Source organism: Sinohyriopsis cumingii, chromosome 13, assembly GCF_028554795.1.
Source record: "Sinohyriopsis cumingii isolate HCF-2022 chromosome 13, ASM2855479v2, whole genome shotgun sequence".
Taxonomy (NCBI): domain Eukaryota; kingdom Metazoa; phylum Mollusca; class Bivalvia; order Unionida; family Unionidae; genus Sinohyriopsis; species Sinohyriopsis cumingii.
In genome coordinates this window covers 47471359-47496111 of record NC_142973.1, presented here as the reverse complement: position 1 = coordinate 47496111, position 24753 = coordinate 47471359, and the positions used below count along the sequence as shown (strand labels likewise).

The 24753-nt window shown below is 32.8% G+C and overlaps 1 protein-coding gene across 5 annotated transcripts in view; it reads right to left on the bottom strand.

The window, feature by feature from the left end:
- Positions 1-24753, bottom strand: part of LOC149785447 (epidermal growth factor receptor kinase substrate 8-like protein 2) — a 171577-nt gene that overhangs the window by 42334 nt on the left and 104490 nt on the right. For all 5 annotated transcript variants that reach the window (XM_089979276.1, XM_089979279.1, XM_089979275.1 and 2 more), the window contains 2 exons: positions 24274-24381; positions 9270-9411 (listed from right to left, as the gene is read on the bottom strand). In XM_089979276.1, coding sequence (XP_089835402.1) covers positions 9270-9411; positions 24274-24381 — 250 coding nt within the window. The remainder of the gene's footprint in view (positions 1-9269; positions 9412-24273; positions 24382-24753) is intronic.

Genomic DNA, 24753 nt, shown 5'->3' with positions numbered 1-24753 from the left:
CATTTTGTGCATTATTTCTGTTAAGCAATGGTATCTGTATAACAGAAAAGGAAGTACATTAAATAAACAATGAAAGAACCTGAAAAAAGAGAACAAATGTAACTGTCAAATGACAGCAAAGCTACCTAAAGGGCAAAAAGGTCATCATGACCTTCACTCCATAACAAGAGTCTCCCTTTATGCCATGCATGCCATCTAATTAGAATGAAAGCAAACCAAAAAACTGAGATCATAAATTTAAAAAAATTTAAAATTTACCTTTGTCTAGGTTGTACCGAATATGAAGGTATGGACAGACATGCATACAGACATTTAAGTTACTGCAATGTGAAGCTTTTGACAATTGGGTACAACATAGTTCTCTTCAAGTTGAACATCAATGTTATGCTTGATGACAGTACAAGAAAATGTACACATTACAGGCCTAAATGTAAAAAAGTTACAAAAGTGAAACATTGAGAAAAAGTCACATAAACCTTGTCAAGGTAAAATGGTATGAATCCTTGTAGGATTAACACAGAAGTTTCATCACAGCACAAGCAAACTGTGGAAAATATGGACCTAAATTTTCTTTAAAAAAAAAAAAAAAAACTTGTTCATGCCTAAGACAAAAATGATCACAACTATGATACCAGGGGTATTACACAAACTTTCCTACAATTTCATGCTGGCTACCCAAAAATGTTTCAGAGTTAAAAATGAAAAATTTGTAAAGTGGTATCAGAAGCATCTCCCATTTGCCTAAAAATCAAACATTCCACATCCCTAAATAGGACAAATATGATGCTATATAAGCCATTTAATTTTCTGATGATGTACTGTGCTGCATGCAAGATTATTCTTATATATATATATATATATATATATATATATATATATATATATATATGTATATATATATATATATATACACACACATACATACATGAGAACATGTACAGTAACAATACATGTGTCAGTTCAGTTTCTCACAAACTGAGATGTAGTGTACATAAATGCAGATCAAAAAATTTACATTCATTCTAAATGTGACAGGCAATAAAATTCGTCCAAGCATGAATCCTACTTAAGTGTGTCAAAGAAAGGTATGTACTATCAATCTCTTGGTTAAATTCTGTTCTAAGCAAAGCTGTCTTAAACACAGAACAAGTCTACAAATGTCACAGTACAATAGTGCCATGTAGAAAAAGGCAGTCATAAGCAAGTTCCACTGCAGCAACATCAGCCTGACCTTCAACAATGTTTCCTCTTCAACTAAAAATACTTTCAAAGCAGATCACTGCACACTGTGAGGATAGTTTTCTCCAGGAATTTATAATAATTAACAGACAAGGTTTATAAACATAAGGGATTGAAGAAAGCCAAATTGTTTTTAGAGGCATGAATGAGTTCAGATTTTAACAATAGCTGACCACTATATGTTATGTTTGGCTCTGAAGATAAACTTTCATATAAGCATATGGCAAACAATGCATATATATCTGTACAGATTCATACGGACTATAACTGTTAACATGATGCATATGTAGTTTTATGAACTGCGTATTGATATATAAATTTATATTCAAATAAAGCATTTTTATCACAATCAAACTGCAGAGACAACAAATTCTCATATAATTGTCTCACACTAGGTAACAAAATATACAGAAACAAAATAGTTCATCCCTGTCTGGGGATCAACTGAAGACTACCACCATTTTGTATCTCCCATTACATACATGATTATATATCCTGAAAAATACATCTATGTACAAGTAAATGAATTATCATCATAAAATCTATGTTAACGTATACCAAAAGTAGCTTAATTTTCATTCCCTACTCCACTGTCGGTTGGCTGTGCATATGGTTTTACCTGGACAAGACTATTACACACTAAACACAATTTGTACTGCGTATACTTGCATATAAGTTGGGGTTTAAATGCAAACAAAATACACCCTGATCTGCCATCACATTGCAGAAGCAGATCAGGCCCTATGTTGTTTCTTCTGATTAATCTGAACAAAAGTGCATTGACCCAGATCTGCTGGTACCTTATGCAACAGTTGATCTGGGTTTATGTGGGCTGCATTTGAATCTAACTTGTACAAGAGTATAACTGATGCTTAAGAATGGACTTAAAAGTATTAATTTGTGAATAGCGTTTCGTTCTTTCACTCTTTTGCTACATATTTTGTGGTCCTGATGATGCTATTTTCAATTTTAAAAAAGAGCGTACATTCCTTAATGGCAGACCTGGAGTAACTGTAATCATCTGTGATTGATTAATTATATACATAATAACAATTATAATAAGGCAATGTTTTGATTACATACAATTGTAATGTAATCAAGTTGTCAAAAGTACCATGTAATCAATATTATTTTCTGATTCTTACGCACTTTGCATAGATTGTTTACAAACTGATCATGCCAATTTTAAAATGAAATAGCCTAATTTCAAAATTGAAATAATAAACAGGCATATATAAGATAAATTTGGAGGTTTTCACATTTTATATAAAAGTTATAATACCAGTTTCACAATTGACCTCATTTACCTTCTTTTATATCCACAAATATTTTAGTTCTACAAGACATGTGCTCATGATAAATTTTCTTTCCATATATATACACAGGAACATACCTGAAACTGTATTTACAGTTGCATAATACAATATCGCATGCACTGCAGGTAGAAGAAAATGGGATTATGTAAAGTTTAGACTAAATGATGTCGAGGTGGAAGAAAAACGATATTCACTGCTTATCTATACCTCCTTGCTAATCAGAAGTGCCATTAAATGATATGCCAGCAGATCAAAATAAACTGCATAAACCTGGATCTGCCGGCATATTATGTCAAGGCAGATCCTTCCTAAGGTTGTTGATACAGGTAGTAGGGCACCTGCTACCCGCAGGTAAATACTATTATCCAAATGTTTAATCTCACTGAATCTTGATCACATACATTGATTTTACTGTCTAAAACATTTGTTAATTCACCACAGCTTGTAAATCCTTAAGGAGAGTGCTATGATAAAATTTTATTTCTGTTCACACTCTAAAATTACACACTGTGATAAATCGGTGTGAACTTATCATTTCCCTCAGTGGCTGCTGCAGTCATATAATCTGATTTGGTAAATTTCCATGCATGATGCAGTGATTTGGTGATCTAAAACTTCTTTAGCATTGAACAACAGTCTATACAAACTGAATTTCATGATGATTCAAAAACTGACAAAATGCAATTTCCTGAATATTAGGTTGGTATGCATGATATCATCTTTAAAATTCATTCATGTAAGAAAAATGGAAAATATTGCAAAATGTTGCACCTTTTTGGTTCACAATTCAATAAATCACACATACCAAACTTTCAAATAATTATACAAATTTGAAGAAAAAAATGCAATTAACATATTTAAAGAGCATCACATTTATAAGAACATTTAGGAAAATATAAAAAACAGAAAGATATCATCTTTCAAGTAAACTCCATAATACAAACAGCCAATTACACAAATTTAAACTGCCTCAAACAAAACTCTCAAATTCATGTATACAATTAGCTATCAACAAACAATACACAATAAATCTACAACCAAGCCAATCATTAGGTGACATTTATCTGACCACAAAATGATGACTAGATTAAACATCAAGAAGTAAATTCCACCATCTGTGTTCAGGTAATTGTAGAAAGCTTGTCAAGTCTATATATACCAAGATTTAACGACTGAACTCTTCCATATCATTTTTGTTCCTCACCCTCATTCTTGGTTGAACAGTACAAGTAAAGTATTTAGTCTGCTGACCAATACACTACTTGGCTTAACATGATGTCTGTCAAACAAATAATGCATAACACAAATTCCAATGGCACAAGATCAATTTAATTATCTGTCTTGATGTTTACATAAGATATTTTCTCCACATGTGGGTTGGTCATGTGATCTGTCATTTGACTAATGTCACCTATAAGGGCTGTACTATATTTTACACACACAATTTTAAATCTTAACATCTCTTGTCCAATTTTCATTAAATTTTCACCCTGCCTTTAAAAGTCCTCCATCTATCACAATGATTTTTTTTTGTCAAGGAGAAAAAAGCCCCTCTTCAAAAAGAAATAGTTCTGCTAATTACTGGACAGAGCATTGACTGAAATTCCAATAATTCACTAATATTCACCAGAGTCAAGTCAACTCCTAACCTTCACAATAATCAATTCAAGTAATCTACATACACCTGAAAAGGTCAGTATGTCATGGAAGAGACACTACAGGTCTATGTTACTTACCATGACTCTATCACACAGGGAAGCAGAAACACAAAACTACACACTCCACATAGAAAAATATACTTTGAAAACAAGATCATATATCTCTTGGCAACACAACATTCACATTACGATATGTAAGTTTATCTGACAACAGTTCACAACCTTAACTGATCAATATATGAAAATTAAAATTTTAAAGTTATTAAATAAATGTTTATTGTTCATTACAAAAGATTTGTAGGTTTTATCTGATTCATGTAAGAGTTAATCACAACAGAAACTAGAAACCTGCGAGTGACAAAGACTTGCACACAACAATGTCTATAAACTGCAAGCAAGACTATATCATTGGTTTTTACTTCTACAACAAGGAAATGACAAATTCTCCATAATTGCCTTTTGATTTTCAGTCACATTAAATCTTGATATTAAACAATACAACAAAAATGTAACATTTAATTCTTCTAAAGAAGATGGTTAATTAAAATTTCGTTCATAGTAAATCAAATGAATCAAGCCTGATACACACACACACACACACACATACACACACACAAATGAAATCAAGAGTTCAAAACTGTTTTGTCCAGAATATATAACATAACAGATCAAAGCTGTAGATTTTTATATAAAAGATTTAATTGCTTTCCTACTCATTTCTTGCTCCCATCTAAAAAATAACTCAATGAACAATGGATGAATGTTACATTTCTTAATTTCTGTTTTGATAATACCTAAAATAAGAAGCAGTTTCAAAACTAAAATTCAGCAAACATCTCTTATGCCACATGCAAATCAAAATGTCCACTACAGCATTTGCATAACATGTTAATATGTAAATGCATTGTATTCTCCAACTTGAAATAATGCTAATACGATCATGAATTTGGAAGCTTAATGTTCTGGGCATACATTTTCAGTTCTTTTCACTCTTGAATCTGAGTCAAGATGTCCTTTTTTGTTTGTTTTCATTGTAGTCCACCAACTCATTCAAGTTCACACTCCTTATGGAAATCTCATATACAGTGGTCTCCCTTACTATAAAATTCCTCAGTTTAACACTGTCCTTGATATAACACAAGTAGTCATGGATCTCACTATAAAACATCTCAGTATAACACTGTCCTTTACATAACACAGGCAGTCATAGAGCTCACTATAAAATATCTCAGTATAACACTGTCCACGATATAACACAGGTAGTCATGGATCTCACTATAAAACATATCAGTATAACACTGTCCTTGAAATTATATGTGTATAATTATGAATCTCATCAGTGTGGTTTAATTCACTTTTCCATCTCTAAAATTACAAAGCAAAATTTCATTTAACGTGGTACACTTTTATTGCTCTCCTCAACAAAACTAATGAGGAAGATTGCATTAAAGATTGCAAGTCACAACTTTATGAGAAAACATGGCATATTCTTTATCCCCCAGTATTTACTGGAAGGCCAATGAAGAAAATACAATTTTAAAGTAATTTTTTTCTATTTCTTCCCTTTAAAACCCCAAAATATATTCATAGCTACCACTGTAAATTTTATTCTTTCATCAAAGCCCACTGCTATTTCACAAACATATCTATTAAAATACAAGTACTGTATTCCTGAAAAAAACTTTTTTGACTTTTGTATTCTTAATTTTTAAAAAATGATTTTTCTACAATTTGACTGAAAGACAGACAGCAAATGATTGATGTCATATTCCAAAAAGAACAAAAGATGCAAGTAACATGAACAAATACATAAACATGTATATTCAACTCTTTATGCTGAAAGTCAGATTATTATATGCTCATTTTTTTCTCCATTACCTTTCGTAGTAAACGCTTTTTGATTTAATTGATTAAATTTGTTTTGGAATGAACTAAATGAGATGTCTCGTGGACTGCCACATAACAGCTGCTTTGGCACATTCCGCGTTAATTTTTTTGATACAATGTTTCGGATTTAGGCTAGCTATAGATGCCAGGCAGGGTCCTTACAAATAACATGCAAGTGACAAGGCATAAACTGTCTTCTTAAGCTGGTAATAAGAATGGCAAAATTATACTTAACAGTTTTACATACTGAATTTCCTCAAAATGTAATTTCTTAGTTCTGCATATCCGAATTACATGAGCCATGTCATGGGTTCTCAAGCCTGATAACACATTTTGAAATTGTACTGTCATTTCAACTATATTCCAAGTGCAATTAAATCCTCCTTACTGCACTCAAAATGAAATAAACATTAAATTCCATAGTGTCTTTTTGATAACTGCAATTGAAAGACTTCATATTTTTCCCCAGTTATGATTTGAAACATAAAATGACAGAACAGAATCATACTTGCAGATGCCAACACGCTTTTCCCTCACTGCTTCAATCCTATGTGTTTCATGTAGAATTGGCAGATAAATCCAGTCCATAATCATGAAATTTCACAGAATTGACAAAAATACCAAAATGTATTCATTCCTGATCAAATGGAAAAATTGTTGCAATGTGCATTTATTCACAATATTACCGAATTTCAATTTTAAGTAGACCAAAATGCCATTTTCTTTCGAAAAGTTATGTCTAGCGTGCAACTAAGTTCAAATTTATCTGGGCAGAGTTATGTGTGCATTAATAATGTTGTTGTGTAATGATGAATCTGCACTTTATTTAGTTTGGAATACAGAATACATTCTGTTACTTTGTTTCGTGTAGTGTACATTTATTTACATAATTAAGCCTTAGGTAAAATAAGAAAATGAGCATATAATAAAAAGGTTACTACATTTGTATAGGAAAATATGAACTCGTTTTTGTCAGATGGATAAAATGCACTCCCAAGGTCGTGCTGTAACTTCATCCGAAAAACTAATCCATAATTTCCGATACAAATGTAACCTATAATTACATAAATAATTAAAACTGTACTGAGCATTGATGCTTTTTATTGCTGACCATATTGCACTGGTTGCTGCTTCTCTGATGGGAAGACAATTTACTACGTCTCTTAGAAGTATATCCTGTAAAAGACGTTCTTCTCTCTCTCATATTGGTTGATAATTAATCTATTCATTTAAATATTGCAACAGTCTTCTGCTTAAAAAAAAAAAACTAAAATAATATACCATTTATTAAATCCTATTAAGTACCTTCATCAAACATTTAAAATGACCAAATTATGTATTCTTCATTTGTTAAGTTAGGAGAGTCAACTTTGGAGTAGAGTTCATTCTTAACCACTGTTTCTGAGAAAATTACTAAATACTTAGCTTTTATCAAAGCTTGTCATTTTCATAAGAATATAAATCAGCTGTCAATTCAAATATGGAAAGCCAAATGATGTAAACTGGCATCTTAGCTGGGTATGGCATGTATCAACTTTCTCAAAACATTCCAAAACACTTCTGCCTACTATGATGACCTATATAGGACTCAATGTTCAATGCTGAACACTGGCAATCAGATAAAAGTCTGTCTAACCCAGTGGATCAGCTGAACAATTATTTACAAATACCATTTGTACTTGCTTATAAGTCAAGTTAAACTGCATACAACAAAGATCCTGATCTACTATAGCATAATGCACCTGCAGACCAGAGTATACGTTGTTTGTTCTACTGATTACTCCTAACAAACTGCACAGACCCAGATCTGCTGGCACATTATGCCATGTCAGATCTGGGTCTGTGCAGTTTGCAGTTGGATTCAAGTTCTAAGTGAGTACATACTGTACCAATCAAAGCATTGCTGTAAAACACATGACCTCAAAGTATGTCAAGAAAGCAGTTTTCTTAGCTTCATAATGATTCACCCAAAGTAAAAACAAAATCCATTACAGGATTCAGAAAATACAGGTGAATGAAAAAATAAACTTAATTCAAAATCTTAACACAAAATTTGTATGAATGATACAGACAAACAAACGTATCATACAACCAATATCATAATGTTTCAATCGCTGATTGCAAGTGTAAACAAACTCTATCATGGTGGTTATTAAACAAAAGAAAATCCTTCAACCAATAACTTAGTGCAAATTTTTTATGACTAATCTTGATCCCAGAGTCAAGTCGGTGAGCATGCACATCTAAGAATTAATTCTATTAGCTTTCCAATGATTCATGCAGACTATGATTACAATCCATGAAGATGTTTAGAAAACATATGGAGATGAAAAAAATTAACCAAAAACCAAACACAAAATTTCAATGTGATACTGACCCACAAGGTCAACAGGGCAAACATGTGTCACAGAATGAATTGTCCTAGCTTCATAATGAATATTCCCAAGTATGAATAAAATATATAAAAGGGTTTAGAAAATTACTGATTAATCGTTTGTGAAATTAAAGTACCACATCATATTTACTGGTATACATGGCACACCCAGCTATGAACAGTGTAGACCTGGATCTGTTGCTACATTTATGCAATGTAAATTGGGTTCTATGCTGTTTGAAGACTGGTGCCCTTGTACAAGGATAAATACTGCAATACAGACTTAATGTATCATAAAACAGTCAAACCAATCATATCCAAACCATATCTACTACATTCTTTCAAAGAATATTTCATATTCTCAAGGTGGAATTGAGCAGATTTGGTTTACATGTATAATTTATATGTGATTTTGTATTAAAACAAAACAGAACACTATTATAAAGCTTATTTCAATGTATTCAGATTTACTAAAAATACATTTCTCACAATACATCATATCTTAGCACAATTATTTAACACTTATTCATTTACAAAACAAACTTGCAGTCATTCTTAAAAAAAATTAAATACACAAAAATGCATCATAATTTTTACATAATTTTACATGGTAAATAAAAAGGTGCCCAAACTGTATTACCTTAACCTGGATACCCATATGCACCCAAAACAAGGGCAGTAAATCTTACTAAACCTTTGTTTCATTGCTAACAACGTAATAATTATTTGTACTAACACAGTATGAACTATTTATATTTATAAAACATAACCCTCATCAGAAATATCGAAAATCACCTCGACTTCGTGGGGCTCCTGCTGTGCTCTTTTTCTCGGAAGGCATAGGGGGAGGTAATGGTGCAGGTGGGGCCATGTGACCTCCATTAGTATTAGGAATGTAGCTATTATACTCTCCACTGAATCTACTCTGATCTCTGTCCTAAAAGGAAACAAAAGTTTGAATACAACAACTGTACAGTTTGAAAAAAAAAAAAGAGAAAAGCCATGTAAAATCAGCATTTTCAACAATACTGTAAATACTATATAAATCTGCATCAATATATTGTAGTTGTAAGTGAATTTGAGGTACTTATCTCCAGAGATGTAATTATCGCTGACACACAGAATGTAATATAAATCTGGATATTTCCACACTAGTGTTGGGTAATATTGTGAAAGGTTCCAAGAACATGTATCTTTAAATAAAAATAATCACAGTTTATGTTTACATTTTGGTACTAAATAAATCAAATAAGAACAGTTATCCTAAAAACTGATATTTCTATCTACAATGCAAACAATATTTGTGGAAAAGAACTTCTTAAAATATTAGAATATTTTCTTGGTCAAAATAACCTTTTACTACATATGGAGTAACTTCTGCATTGTTTACTTTCTGCAATTTTTGCATATGGATCATAAATCATAAATATGTAAAATTCTAAAACCAAATAAAAATTATCTGCACAACAATGAAAACCTCTCATACTTTTCAATTTCTAACAATGAAAATTTAACAACACAGAAATTTCTTCATATACAGTATTGTGTATTATCAAAACTAATGAATTATTATGAATGAAAATAATTAACATTTCATTTCTATATAAAAGCTTTCACCTGAAAGTACATATTCAAATCTTTTATAAATGATCAACATATATGGAATTCTATTTTACAAATTCAAATACTGTATTGGTCTCCAAGTTCAACTTCTAAATGACTAGCTCATATACATTATAATGACAATTCCTGGCAGAAAAAGGTTGAACTATACCAAATTTTATTTATTTTACTCAATATGACATGATGAATGGACAAAATACATGTCATTAATTATAATCAACATGAATGGCCCATTATCTAATAGCTTTTATGTAGACAACTGCAGAAAGTTTTCTGCCTAAAACATTTTTCTTCTTTCAATGTGTGACCTTGACCCTTGGACCCCAAAATAAAAAATTTTCTTGCTTACCATAGTGCAAGCCATCTAAAAAGTTGGTTCAGGTTTGTGACTAACTTTGTGCAGAAACGTTTTTTTCTCCATCTTTTCATTACAGTGACCTTAATCTTTAACTTTAAATGCAAGTCATCCACAACGTTTGGTCAAGGTATGCAATATGCAAGTAAATTTAATGCACGGAGATCATTTTCATTCTTTTTTGTTACCACCGACCTTTTGATGTCTTTGTCAAACTGGTTCTTTACTATCCCAAGTGCAAGCCATCCACAAAATTTGGACATGGCAGAAAGTGGTAAACATGAGAAAATGTGGACAGATTTTTTCTTCTTTCATCCTGTGACAGTGACATTTGACCTAATGACCCCAAACTGACGAGGTTCCTCCTTACCTCAAATACAACCCATCCAGAAATATTGTTAACTGTAGTTTGTGCAAAAACCATTTTCTTTCTTTCAGTAACAGTGGCCTTGAACATTATGCTTTTGACCCCAAATCCGACGGGTTCTATCTTACATGGGAGTGCAAGGTAGAACGTCTAGCTATTGTGAGGAAACTAAATTGGTAACAGAACAATGGACATTACCATAACATAATATGTTCTGCCTTATGGTTCTTGTACAAAATATTTTAACTATCTGGCAACTGATTTTACCTGACATTTTTAATGCAGCATGGGTTAGACTGTATGTTGATAAATTAGCAACAAGGAAAACAAATTAAACCCTCAGCTAAACTGCACTCCATGCATACTTGCAAGCATGACAGAGCAGTAAAGATGCATTTTCTTTTCAAATAGTTGTCCATACCAATGTTGTCCTTTGCTTTAGGGGAGGCCACTGTGGTTCTGTGGTTTGTCATGCCAGTTTCACAATCACGCAGATGCAGGTTAGAATACCGCCCAGACCAAATCATGTTGACTGATGGCTTAAGTCCCTTACACTTATCACCTCAAGACTCTATAGCCTTTGATGTAACTATTTGCCATTAATCATCAAACAACCAAACCATCAATATTTTGTATAGAAATCTGTTTATATAATTTTGGAAATCTCTGTGTGAACTTTAAAGACACAGACATAAGCTTTAAGTATGTCTGGTTATATGAAATCCGAACATTTTTTATGGCAAGAATCAGTTTATCAAGATTTTAACTTTATCACACAACGATTGCACCTCACCCTTGTCATCATGATCTTAATTATAACCCAAATCCTGATAAAACCTAGTACTGCTCTGGACCCCATGAGCAAAATGAAACTATTTACATTAACTGAAATTATTACCATATGTTTGATGGGTATCTTGTTTATTCCCCTCTTCTCCAAACAATACATGCGATCATCAATTTCTCACCATTCTTCTTATACCATGGCTTTGTACATTACATGACTGACAGTTCTGGACACATATGACTGGCATTTCCATTTGTCAAATTTTGTATCAGTCTCACTATAACATGGTGCAGACATAATACAACGGGCAGTTTTGGACACCAACTACTACATTATCCCCATACAGATGACTGATATTTTATTTATCCATTCATCACATTTTTGATCATTCACACTAAACACTTGATCAGTCCATAATGTAGTCAGTAATTACTGGCCATAGCTTATGCATAACAACAAAGGAGTTTTATTTGATATATTGTTATAGCATAAATTAATTTACAAAACAGCCGATTTCACTTACTGTTCTTTTAATCAACATGACCAACTCAACTGTTTTCCTCCCCCAAAAAATGAAAACAATCCACATGTATTTATTTTCATTTGAGTTTTCACCTTTCAAAAAAAGCAATCTATTGTCAGGAAAATTAATTTCTTCATGTGCATAAGACACAAGTTGGACTGGTTGGAGACTAAGTTCATCTCAGTAATATATTGGCTTGATACATCATTTATACGGTACAATTATATTATTCATTTAATAATTTGCCTTAAATTATTAATTTAATGATTTAATAATTTGATCACATATATAATGCAGGCCTAAATAGTACCGTGTCATGAAAGGGTATGGGGCTGCCTATCTACAGTCAGGAGTTTCCTCTGAATTTTCTATTTACCTATATTACCAAAGACCACAATATGTATAAATCTGCTGAGTATTTATAAAAGATGCAAATGAATCTGAACTTTAACATCCTAAAGGATTTCTAGGATGTGACATGACTTTCTGACACAGGCCTCAAAATAATTAAAATCAGAAATATAATAAGATGATATACTTTATATTCATATGACGGTAAAATAGGTGAAATCCATGCTGTGCGGATATAGCATAAATAAACATGCTGTTAAGTACCATTTAGCTCTGCCTTCCTTCTGCAGCCTGCCCTAATGCATAACATGAGTTAGTTTACAGCACATAATGCTTCAAAGAACTTTTACTGTTTGCCCATTATGACAGTTCTCTGTAACTGATGAATAGCTTGTACTCATTATTGAAAGTGTACTAAAATTTTGAATGCAGTTACAATAGAATGTAATACATATACTCACATACAATGATCCAACTGCAAATTTCATAGATCCATATCTGCCATCACATAATGTGCTGGAAGATCTGGATCTATGATGATGATCTGCTGAAGCATTATGCGATGGCAGACCAGGGTTTATGTTGTTTGCAGTTGGACATGGCTTACAGATGAGTATCCAAGGTACTTTAAAATAAAGGCATGAAATGAGATTTTTGGTTTGATGTAATTCTTATTTATCAGAATAATTTTCATTTAATACAAGTTTCTAAAAATAAAAAATAAAGCTTAAATGAATTTTAATAAACATTTTGAGTGTGGTAATGAGCATGCAGTATAAAAAGTATAAATGTACACAGTATGAGAAATATCATACATGTACACAGTATGAAAGCATCATACATGTACACAGTATGAAAAGTATCATACATGTACACAGTATGAAAAATATCATACAAGTACACAATATGAAAAGTATGACACATGTACACAGTATAAAATGTATTATACATGTACAATGTCATGCTCAATATTTCAAACAAAAACATGTGTTCATTTGATGAGCATTCTGTACCTTTTATGTAAAACAAGAATCTGTTCCTGGAACATAGATGCTCTGCCTCAGTGCCTCATATAAATGACCTAACATAAAACTTAACCTGTGACAGTCAAACATAGATAACACTATAAGCCTAAAGCAGGTAAAAATAAAATACCAAGAGAGAGATAATCATTTTATGCGTATATTTTTGGGCTGAAATTCATTCAGAGTATCTTCACTGGCCAAGGTTCTGATATGATAATTTTATCTACACCTTGGTGGTGCTTTGTCCTAACAACATCTATTGAATTTCATGAGTTGCCTCCCTTAGTATGTAATGTTAGCTAACCAATAGCATGGTATATTGTACATCAACCAAAAACAATGGAGGCAATTGACCTAAAAAAGATATTTTGGAAGTTTAACATCAAAATCACGACTATTAACCTAAGGGAATCAATTACAGGTGTATTTGAGTGAAAGGTATTTGTGCAAACACAGACCAGCACTGGAAAATTGCTTATTTATCAGTCCATTAAAGTTGTGTGCTCCATTTGTTTCGATCATGTAGGAACAGTGTTCAAATTTAAACAACTTAATTTTAATTGGATGCGGTGGCTTGCTGAATGCATCCAATGAAATTCACAGACCCGAAGCTCAGAAATATCTGCTTGATATGTCAAGGTGTAGATAGGATATCACTTTGGAACCTTGACTAGAGAAGATGCATTCAGAAAATATAACTGAAAAACCATAATATTTCCCAAAATACATTAGATTAGAAGACATGGTCAGAATCATGATAGCAAAAGGGAAAGAAAAAAAAATCTACACAAGGTATGAATGCTCATCAAAACAAAAATGAAGAATTCTGCATTCAATCCGACACCACTAACTTCTTTTTTGGCCCTTACATGATTCGGTAGACTCAAAGTAGATTTAACTAATATCGCTGGAAAAGAAGGAAGTGTTAGTTGTGAGAGAGAGAGTTAAGTGACTTGAAGCTGAAAATACTCTTGTGCATTTCATAATATTTATGTCTATTACAATGATGCAGTTATACTGCAAATCTCTACAAAGCTCATTGCTCTTTGAGCATTTCTCCAGGTGAAAAATGAGAACTTTTCCTCTCAGAAAAAAACGTCCATAATTATGGTTTTCTACATTAAATAAAATTTACCTGATCACTTGTTTTTAAATAATCAAGCATATTCTCTGATTTAAAAGCCAAATAAATGTGCAGAAATTTCCATAGTAATTATCTCCTTATGAAACTAAGGGCTGTTGCTACCCAAGTGAAATTTGATTCTGTGAGAACTTTATCTTGTTTTGAAATGGATATAATAAATATCAGTGCTTTGAAAAGGGCATAATAAATATCAAAGTGCTCTGAAATGGACATAACAAATATCAATGTCCTTTGAAACAGACATAATATATGTCAAATACTTTGAAATGGGCATAATAAAGTACTTTTCCTATTTTTGCATAATCAGCACAAAAAGAAATATAAAATGAAAACAAGAATATAAATTACAATTCAATATTTTTAAGATATATCATCCAAATCTGGTTAGAAGAACTGACTGCACTATGTATTATTTGTTGAGCATTATTTCTTAGCTAAGAAATCTCAGAAACTGAAAGAGGAAGAACATAATAAAGCACAGTATTTAAAAGCTATGGTGATAAAATAGGAGTTCTTTTGAACAATAGTTAAGGTGCAAAATGATCTACCACAAATAATTTTTAAAAAAAATAATGAATATAATGAATATGTGTGTTGTAGTTTCCTGAAAAAAGTTACTGGATTTATAAACAGCGAAAACATATAAAACAGACTGAATTTTATGTCAACTGACTCATATAAAGATGTTAATGGAAGAAGCGCAAAAGAAGTCAATAAGCATAAGCTTACATCAGATTTGCTACTTATGAACTGCTACAATAACCTGCTGCAAGTCTAATTAGCAGTTCTCTTCCATACACTTATTGTTTCAAAACGATTCAGCTTCACTCAGGCTATACTTGTTCAGGATAAGTTATGGAAATATAATCTGACCTGCAGTAATGGTTACATGCAATGAAAGGCCAAGCCTCGTATATATCCTGTTTCTGATCTGCATTGATTTGATTCTTCACAACATGTACAATGGTCCCTTACTATAAAGGGATGATAAAAGAAAGAGGGAAGTCCCTCATACAACACAAGCATATGGCCCTCACAATAATGAGTTCAGATGAGGGAAGTCCCTAATACAACACAAGCATATGGCCCTCACTATAATGAGTTCAGATGAGGGAAGTCCCTAATACAACACAAGTAAGATCAGTGATACCATTTTGGATTGAATTTGGTTTCAATATTGTCATCTACCTCCAAATTTTTTGACGGAATAAAATACAGTTGCACAGCTCCCATGATTAGCAACACAGTAAGGAATCACTACTACTGAATGGGTGCAGGTTTGAATTCTACCATCTAATAAGCCCAGATCTGCTACCATGGTGTGACACTGCTCAGGGTACTTTATTCCAATTGCCTCAACACTAGTGATGATGTGCCATACATCACGAAACCAAACTCTTAAACAGCTACTACTTTAAGCAGACAAAATTATTCCAATTCTAAGGTGGCTTCTGAAGAAATACTATGTCATGATAATTTCAGTAAACACTTGTCATCTAACTGAAGATGAGGCCCTAAAACTAGCATTTAGCCCAAGAAAATGGAACCATGTTGCTCAATGGTTAGCATGCCAGATTCAGCACTGAAAAGCTGCAGGTTTGAATCCTACCATCTGACCAGACTGTGTCAGCTACTGTGGTGTGTCCTTGGGCAAGGCAATAAACCCAGATTTCCTAAGCACTAAGTAACCTACTTGTGTTGCTGTGCTGCATAGCACCAAACCAATCCATACCAAGAAAAGTTCAGGATCATTTTCATCCAAATCACAAAACATGAAAATGGTGGACACCAAAATGCAAGCTAATTGTCAATAGTTTAGTATATGCATAACATTTCAAGAGGATCTAGGACATGTATGTCATATTTAGAGGGTCTAGTATATATACATCATGTCAAGAGGGTCTAGTACTGGGGTTGGCAACCTACAGCACGCATGCCACAAGGTGGCAATAAAGAGGTTTTGTGTGGTACATGAAGGGCAGCCAAAAATCTCAATTTTAACAGTGTTACTCTCTTAATGGTGGCATGCGCTCATTCAATTTGTAATTAATCAGAAAAAAGTGGCACACTATGTAAAGTAGGCTGCAGACCCCTGGTCTAGTATATGTGTAATCTGTCAAAAAGGTCTAGTATGTGTGTAAAATGTCAATAGTCTAGTATAACATGTCAGGATGGTCTAGTACATGTATAACATGCCAAGTGTCAAGTAGACATGTCAAGAAAGAGAGACTGTGTGGGGGGTGTGAGTGTGTGTTGGATTTTTAATGTAGCTTTAACAATTTTTGTCATATCACTATGATGTCTGCAGTGTGGCAAACTCAGTCATATTATCCTAACAAAAGGCTGACCAGTCCTATCACTAGCCTCTTAATGCTGAGCACCAAGTGAGGTGGCTGCTAGTAATATTTTTACAAATCTTTGGTATGACTCAGCTGGGGCTGGAACCCATGACCTCTTGCATCCGAGCCAGATGCTGAAACCACTTAGGCCACTGAAGAGGGTCTAGTATATGTATAACATGTCAAGAAGGTCTAGTACATATATAACATGTCAAAGTTTAGAACGTGTATAACATGTCAAGAAGGTCCAGTACATGTATAACATGTCAAGAAGGTCTAGTACATATATAACATGTCAAAGTCTAGAACGTGTATAACATGTCAAGAAGGTCCAGTACATGTATAACATGTCAAGAAGGTCTAGTACATGTATAACATGTCAAGAAGGTCTAGTACATGTATAACATGTCAAGAAGGTCTACATGTATAACATGTCAAGAAGGTCTAGTACATGTATAACATGTCAAGAAGGTCTAGTGCATGTATAACATGTCAAGGTCTTGTGCATGTATAACATGTCAAGAAGGTCTGTACATGTATAACATGTCAAGAAGGTCTAGTTCATGTATAACATGTCAAGAAGGTCTAGTTCATGTATAACATGTCAAGAAGGTCTAGTACATGTATAACCATGTCAAGAAGGTCTAGTACATGTATAACATGTCAAGAAGGTCTAGTGCATGTATAACATGTCAAGAAGGTCTAGTACATATATAACATGTCAAAGTCTAGAACGTGTATAACATGTCAAGAAGGTCTAGTACATGTATAACATGTCAAGAAGGTCTAGTGCATGTATAACATGTCAAGAAGGTCTAGTGCATATATAACATGTCAAGAAGGTCTGTACATGTATAACATGTCAAGAAGGTCTAGCATAGTGTATAATTATAGTCAGCATCTGAGGTGCTGGAAAAGGCATCTCTGATAAGATGGTGAAGAGTTATGTTCTATTAGAAACCCAAGAACTTGAAAACTATCAATGAATTAGAAAAGCCAACAAATTTCTTGTATTATATTCTATCTGCTATTAATGTTGACAAGACAAGTTTCTTGTGATATATTCTATATGATTTAATGTTGACAAGATAACCTACAGATGCTTTTTGATCTAAAATGAATCATATTCAAATTATTTACCTAAACAAACCATTTGCCTTTGTGATCAGAAATGAGCAATTATTCAAGGGGCTATAACTGGCCATACTACCATTAAAAACAAGAAGACACTGCAATTTTCAACTCCCAAGTCTGTTCCAGTAGCAATGATGTGAATAAACAGAAACCTTCAGTGACAAGTGTTCCACAGAACCTGTTGTCTAATCTGCATCTTTGTGCTGATGTCTCACACTTAAACACAGAATATGATGACAATAAACATCAGTGACAACACCAAACAAAGTGATGCTTATGATACACCATTCTAAAATGCAAGCAAGCAATAAACATTTGTCCCAAGAAAACCCGATCAAACAAAAGCTCCAGCAAAGTAATTTACTTCTTAAGTGAACAAGATTTAACAAAGAAGGCAATCAATAAATAATATACTTGACAAAATCCAAAACATTTTTCACAAGTCGAACAGTGTAATAATTTTTTGATGTGTAAAGGAGGAGAACTGCTTTTGAGAAGGAGCAGCAGGAACTGGCCATGACCAAGGCAGCCATTATCATTGCTCAATTCACCACCTCACTAATTCCCTGAAAAAAACTTATTGCTAGTAATTTTTGCAAATAGTTTTAATATCATTTTGATTTGAAGGGAACAAATATACATTCATTCATTAAACAAATACTTTTAAAAAAAATTCACCCTATTTTCTGAAATAAGATATTTAAGAACATATTTTTGTTCTGGTAACATCAATATTTATATATCGAGACTACATCTCTTTTCTTAAAAAAATGGAAAGGAAAGTATCCAATGGATTACGTAAAATTGATAGTTTTATTTGTTTTGATAGAAAATGATTAATCATGGATTGGACAAAAGTTGCATGCAAACTGTGGTGTTAACACATTAACCCCTAGAGGTTTTTGTCATTTTCATCTGAAATTCAGGTAGGAAACACATTTTGAAAGCTATTTCTGAATACATTCTAAAACACCAACTTCCAGGTGATCTTCCAATAACATACTGCCTAGTTGTGTTAGAAACATTTTTTCATTGGCTTTTTAGCTCGCGCATGAGCATAAAGGTAAAAGTTGGATTTTTTTTGTTGCTTAAAGGACCCATTATTTTCATATCGAGACCACTCTTTATTCCAAATGCACATCTTATCCTACTTTTTGCAAAGGTTCATCTGTCTGTTTTCAGTTCATACAGGTCGACCTAAGATCTGAGACCAATAAGTAAAAAATCCAGACACAAAATCATATTCCGACCAAGGGCAAATTTTTGGTAGAAAAAAATTGGGTCCAAAAAAATGAGGTTTATCTCTCTGTATTCTGTAGTGCAATTAGAGAGTCCAGATTATTTGGTATCATTACAGAGCTACATCTGTTTACCTTTCTATAATACCACCCACTTTAGTGTATCATACATGACCTTGACGCTACAGAGCTTGGCAGTAGGCTACTACCTCCTGCCAGGTAAACTCGTCACCAGGGGTTAATGTGTTAATGTGACACATTCTGTTGTGATTAAGCTAATTAAACAAAACGTTGAATAAACACATAAACTTTTAAATGCCCACAAAACAAGAACTGGAGCTGTGTGAAGACATCAAATCTTATCTGCATAAACAATGACTTTGAGAACTGTTTGAAAATAGGGGTTTAAGAGCATGCAAATAATAACTTTTCTGAATTTTAATGACAAAGTGCATTTCCTTCCTTATGTTCATGGATATATTTTCGTCTTCTAATATCAAACGAAAACATAAATCAAACCAAAAGAAAATTCCAAAACTTGTAGGTATCCAATTACCCAAATTTTGACCGAAAATAATCATGCAGAAATTTTCTGCTGACATTATGCACACAAGGTGGTGAACCAAGCAACAGTAACAGCAGCATTCAATTAATAACAATGTGACAACCACACTGATGCGTGCAATTATTCAAAAGTACATGTATAACGATATACTGATACATAGTGTAAATGTTTTGCAACATGGCTCTGTTGTTCTTACTGTCTTAGTAGGATTGAATGAACTGGCTAACCCATCATAACTAGTTTTTATGGCCCTAAAAGAATAGCAATTTATAAATAAATAAAATAAGTGATAAATTAAAGAAAGCATACAGAAAAGAATGTTTGTTTTTGCATTTTAGTGCAAAAAGCATTAATATATCAAGAGTCTAATGTGTGTCTGATATCACTCACTTACCGAAGTCCAAATTTAACAGCATGGCACATATTACAGTATGCACCAAGAGTACCATGAATGGTACTTTACACACAGGCTCATGTTTAATGTATGCACTAGTACAGCATGTCAGATTGAAGATTACTGACCATCACATCCCAATGACTTTTAGTCAAGGTATGTAGTCTTGAACTTAACTTACTGTGCATAAACCATTATTTTCTTATACTTACCTCGACCTTTAAATTTAAAATGGGTTCTTCCTTGCTCTAAGCCATGCACAGGAATCTTACTCCTGAACAAAAGTATTTGAACCAAATCCATTATTCTGAGCCACAATAATCTTGACACTACACACTTGGCCCACAAAATCAAGTCTTTTCCTTACTTCAAGTGCAAGTCCTCCATGTACCTTGGTCAAGATACATGGCTTAAAATTAATTTATTATGCAATATACAATTTCTTCACTCTTGACCTTTGATCTTTTGATCCCAGAATCAACAAGCCTCTTTCTTACCCAAATCATAAACCATCCACAATCTTTGGTGAAGGTATATGGCGGAGAATTGAAATGTATGTGCAGAAACCATTTTCTATTTTCAGTCAATGACACTGACTTTTGACCTATTAACCCCAAAATCAATATACCTCTTCCTTGCTCCAAGTGCAATCCATCCACAAAATTTAGTCTGGGCCTGTGGTGTTGAATTAAAGTCCTTGTGTAAAAACAACGACTCTTCTTTTTCTGACCTTTGAACCACTAACTTAAAAGATGACTTCATTGCTTTAAGTGAAAGTCATTCATAAAGTCTGATCCAGGTATGTAATATAGAACTACTGTTTTTATGTGGAAACAGTTTTCTTCTTTCATTCAGTGTGACCTTGACATCAGACCTTCTGACCTCCCATATCAATGGGTTTTCTTCCTTAATCCAAGTGCAACCACACACAAACTTAAAAGGTTTATGGTGCTAACTATTGTGAAGAAACAAAAAAGGCAACAGACAGATGGATGGATGGAGAGATCTCAGTTAAAATCAAACTGAGACAGCTCTTCTGAAGCAGGCTCTACTGAAATCAACAGTTGCCAATATAGTACTCGAAACATAACCTTGTTAAAAAACGTTTAAGGACGTTATTTCCTTCACAGTTAATTGGTTGGTTTCAATCACTTAAAAAATGGCAAAACACCTACAGATGAAGGGCCATAACATAAACCTGCATAATTTCAGCCTGGTGAGCCAAGAGTTAATACATCAAGCAAACCTGGACAGTAATATCAGAAAGGAAGTTACATATATTTATTAAATTAAAACATTTGCGGTACAAATATAGTGTGTAAATTAAAAAAATCACTATGTAAAAAAAATTATAAATCTGTTGCACTTAAATTGTACCCAATAAGAGACTGTAAATCTACAAAATAAATGGGTTATCAACAATACATTAGATCTAAAGTGCAATTATTTATTAATAACAATTACAAATGCATGTATTTATTTAGAAAACCTGTGTAAATAAAAAAAATCAAGCCCTTACAAAATTCAAGTGATCATTATAATGGTAACAATCTGACTTCCATATACGTATTCACAGAATGAAAACAAAGCTCACCAAAATCTTATTTCTCTTGCTTAAATTAAAATTAAAAAGTTTATCTCCAATTATATTTTACGTAAAATGCACAACCTCAAGTCAACTTTAGGAATATTGTGGCTAAAACAAATTTCAGGGAGATAACTCTTAGGTAGCAAAAGCACCTTCTGATAAGTTTCTTCAATGTAAGCAGTAGATGAGCAGAATTGTAAGCTTGAAAAGAATGAGTGTAAACTTTGATAGCGCAACCTATTTATTGTCTGTCTGAACATTTTAAATGAACTTTAAACACATTACCTACTATATCATGTACAGGAAACAGAACTAAGGTGCCTTTTACAAGTGCATTGAATGAGCCAACCCAGCAACCTATTTCAACTATCATTTTGTAAAATTGTAGATAAAAAAGGCTTATTTAGCCATCATATTTCTTTCTTACATATTTAAAAACGTTAGAGATTTGTCAACTTTAATTTATATACACAACTATCAATTTGTTTAATATTCTACACATGTAAATGAAGAATGAAAGAAACATTTAGGGTTTTTCCTGTGCTTAACAATATATAATTGATATGTCATACATATATGGTGGGATGTAAATGAACTGATACTTTAGGAAAATAAATATATTTTTATGTGATACAAGTCAAAACTATGTAAGGTAATAACATGCATATATGTATGCATGTATAGCACATCAACACAATACTGGCTAAATAGTGCCAATGAAAGCTTTAAGTTCTTAACAGGTATAAAGATAAACCACTACTGAAACTTTAGAAAAGCAAACTCTTTCAACTAATGTAAACATGTAGTTGTAAAAGATCAAATGTAAAGATCTTAAAATTCTTTAAAGGTATAAAAAGTAAAGGAAAAGTTAGAAAATCCTTAAACTGTAGGTCCAAATTTGTTTTACAAGGTACAGGTTATGGTTGAGGTTTACCCTTCAGGGGTTATGCACAAGATAGGTACAAATATCCTATATACAATGCCACCTCATCTTTGCAATTTTCAATTATAGGTTTGATATTCTGAAGTTTCATTCCAAAAATTTTGCCAAGTATATAGAACATGACGATTTATGTAAAATTTGAAGTCACTTTATGGAATCTTCAATTCAAATAATGGTGAACAGAGAGAGGGTGGTTTTATCTGCCCTTTCATTCCCCTTAACACCAACAGTAAAGAATACTTTTCCAGATTGCATCAGCTTATCGTGTCTTGGTAAGATTCGGAATGCTAACAATTATCTAATTTTGGGTTTTGAAATGCTTTCAGTGTGGAAAGGGAATACAAAGGAATGAAACTTGTTTTTTAAGAGGCTTCTGTTAAGTTCAAAGATATGAGTATGGCTTTAATTTCTGCAGTAAAAAATAGTCTCTTTATTCAGATAATGGTTATGTTTGAGTTGTTAATAACAGAAATTAATTAAAAAAATTATTAAGAATATTGGAAAATGTTAGCAGATATATTAATGCTTTATCGATCTGTCATTAATGAATACTTGAATACTGTTAATGTGTATTATATACCAGGTGCTGTTGTGTGTAAACTGCAACTATAAAGCGTGCATCTACTTTGAAAAACACCTATGCACATATTACTATCCAAATTACAATATATACTTGCTTATAAGTTGAGTCAAACAGCAAATAACTAAGATCCTGATCTGCTGTAGCATAATGCACCTGCAGATCAGGTCTATGTTGTTTGTTCTACTGATTATTCTTAATGAACTGCAGAGACCCAGATCTGCCAGCACATTATGGGACAGACCTGAGTCAGCGCAGTTTGCAGTTGGACTCATAAGTGAGTATACACTATCATTCTGTGCATATGATCAGTATTTTGCATTAAAATAAATGCTGAAGTGATAAATGCACCAAAACAGTTCCAATTATTTCTGTTGAATTTAATCTTATCATTACATTCCTAAAGGGTATAACTGATTTGTAATATAATCTTTATAGTTCCCATACATTTGACTATCAATCAGCATGCATCAGGACAGTATGAAGCACAAGTAGGTACCAATTAGTTTTACAATGACCAATAGTTATTTCGGCACCATTCAAAACTTGACCTCGTGCATAAACAAACTGATGCTAACTTCACTGCTTCTAGTTGTCCAGTATGCCTCATTACAATAGATGGCTTTGTGTTTGATATGTTTAACATTTCATATCATGAAAATAAACTTACATGGAATAAGAAGAAAAAAAACAACAGTGACATGCATATTTTGTGTGGTTGAAATCTCATTCCAAGTGTATCAAATAAAGACAATGTTATCAATAAGAAAATACAAAAAGAGATAGACCTCCTAAGAGTTATTTCCCTTTGAAAAAACCCAACTCGTTTCTACTGTTACTTACCCTTTCATTATCGTTTGTTTCAATAGCTTTAAGAATTGTGTAAGGGGCATAACCCACTTCTCCCTTGTAGTTCTTCAACTTCCACCAGTTCCGATTGGAATCCAACACCTGAAAATTATGATTATACAGAGTTTGGATACGATATAGTAAAATATAGTTTTCCAAAATATAAGCCTGATTCAGATTTATAGAAACATATTTGAGCTTATTTATATAATACAGCAAAACCTGTCTTGAAAGACAACTGCCCTGACAGATCACCTGTTTTGAGGTTAGATTCTTAACATACAGATCTAGTGATAATACAGTGAGTGTTGTGATCTGTTATGAGACCACGTGACTTCAGAGACCGCAAGTTTTGGCAGAGGGTATGGTCTTTTAAAATAGCTTCTACTGTATTCCCTTTTATTTGATTCATTTGTTGCATTGTCACTAAAAGGCGTTTTCATTATATGGTTTAAGGATGAGCTGCTGATGGGG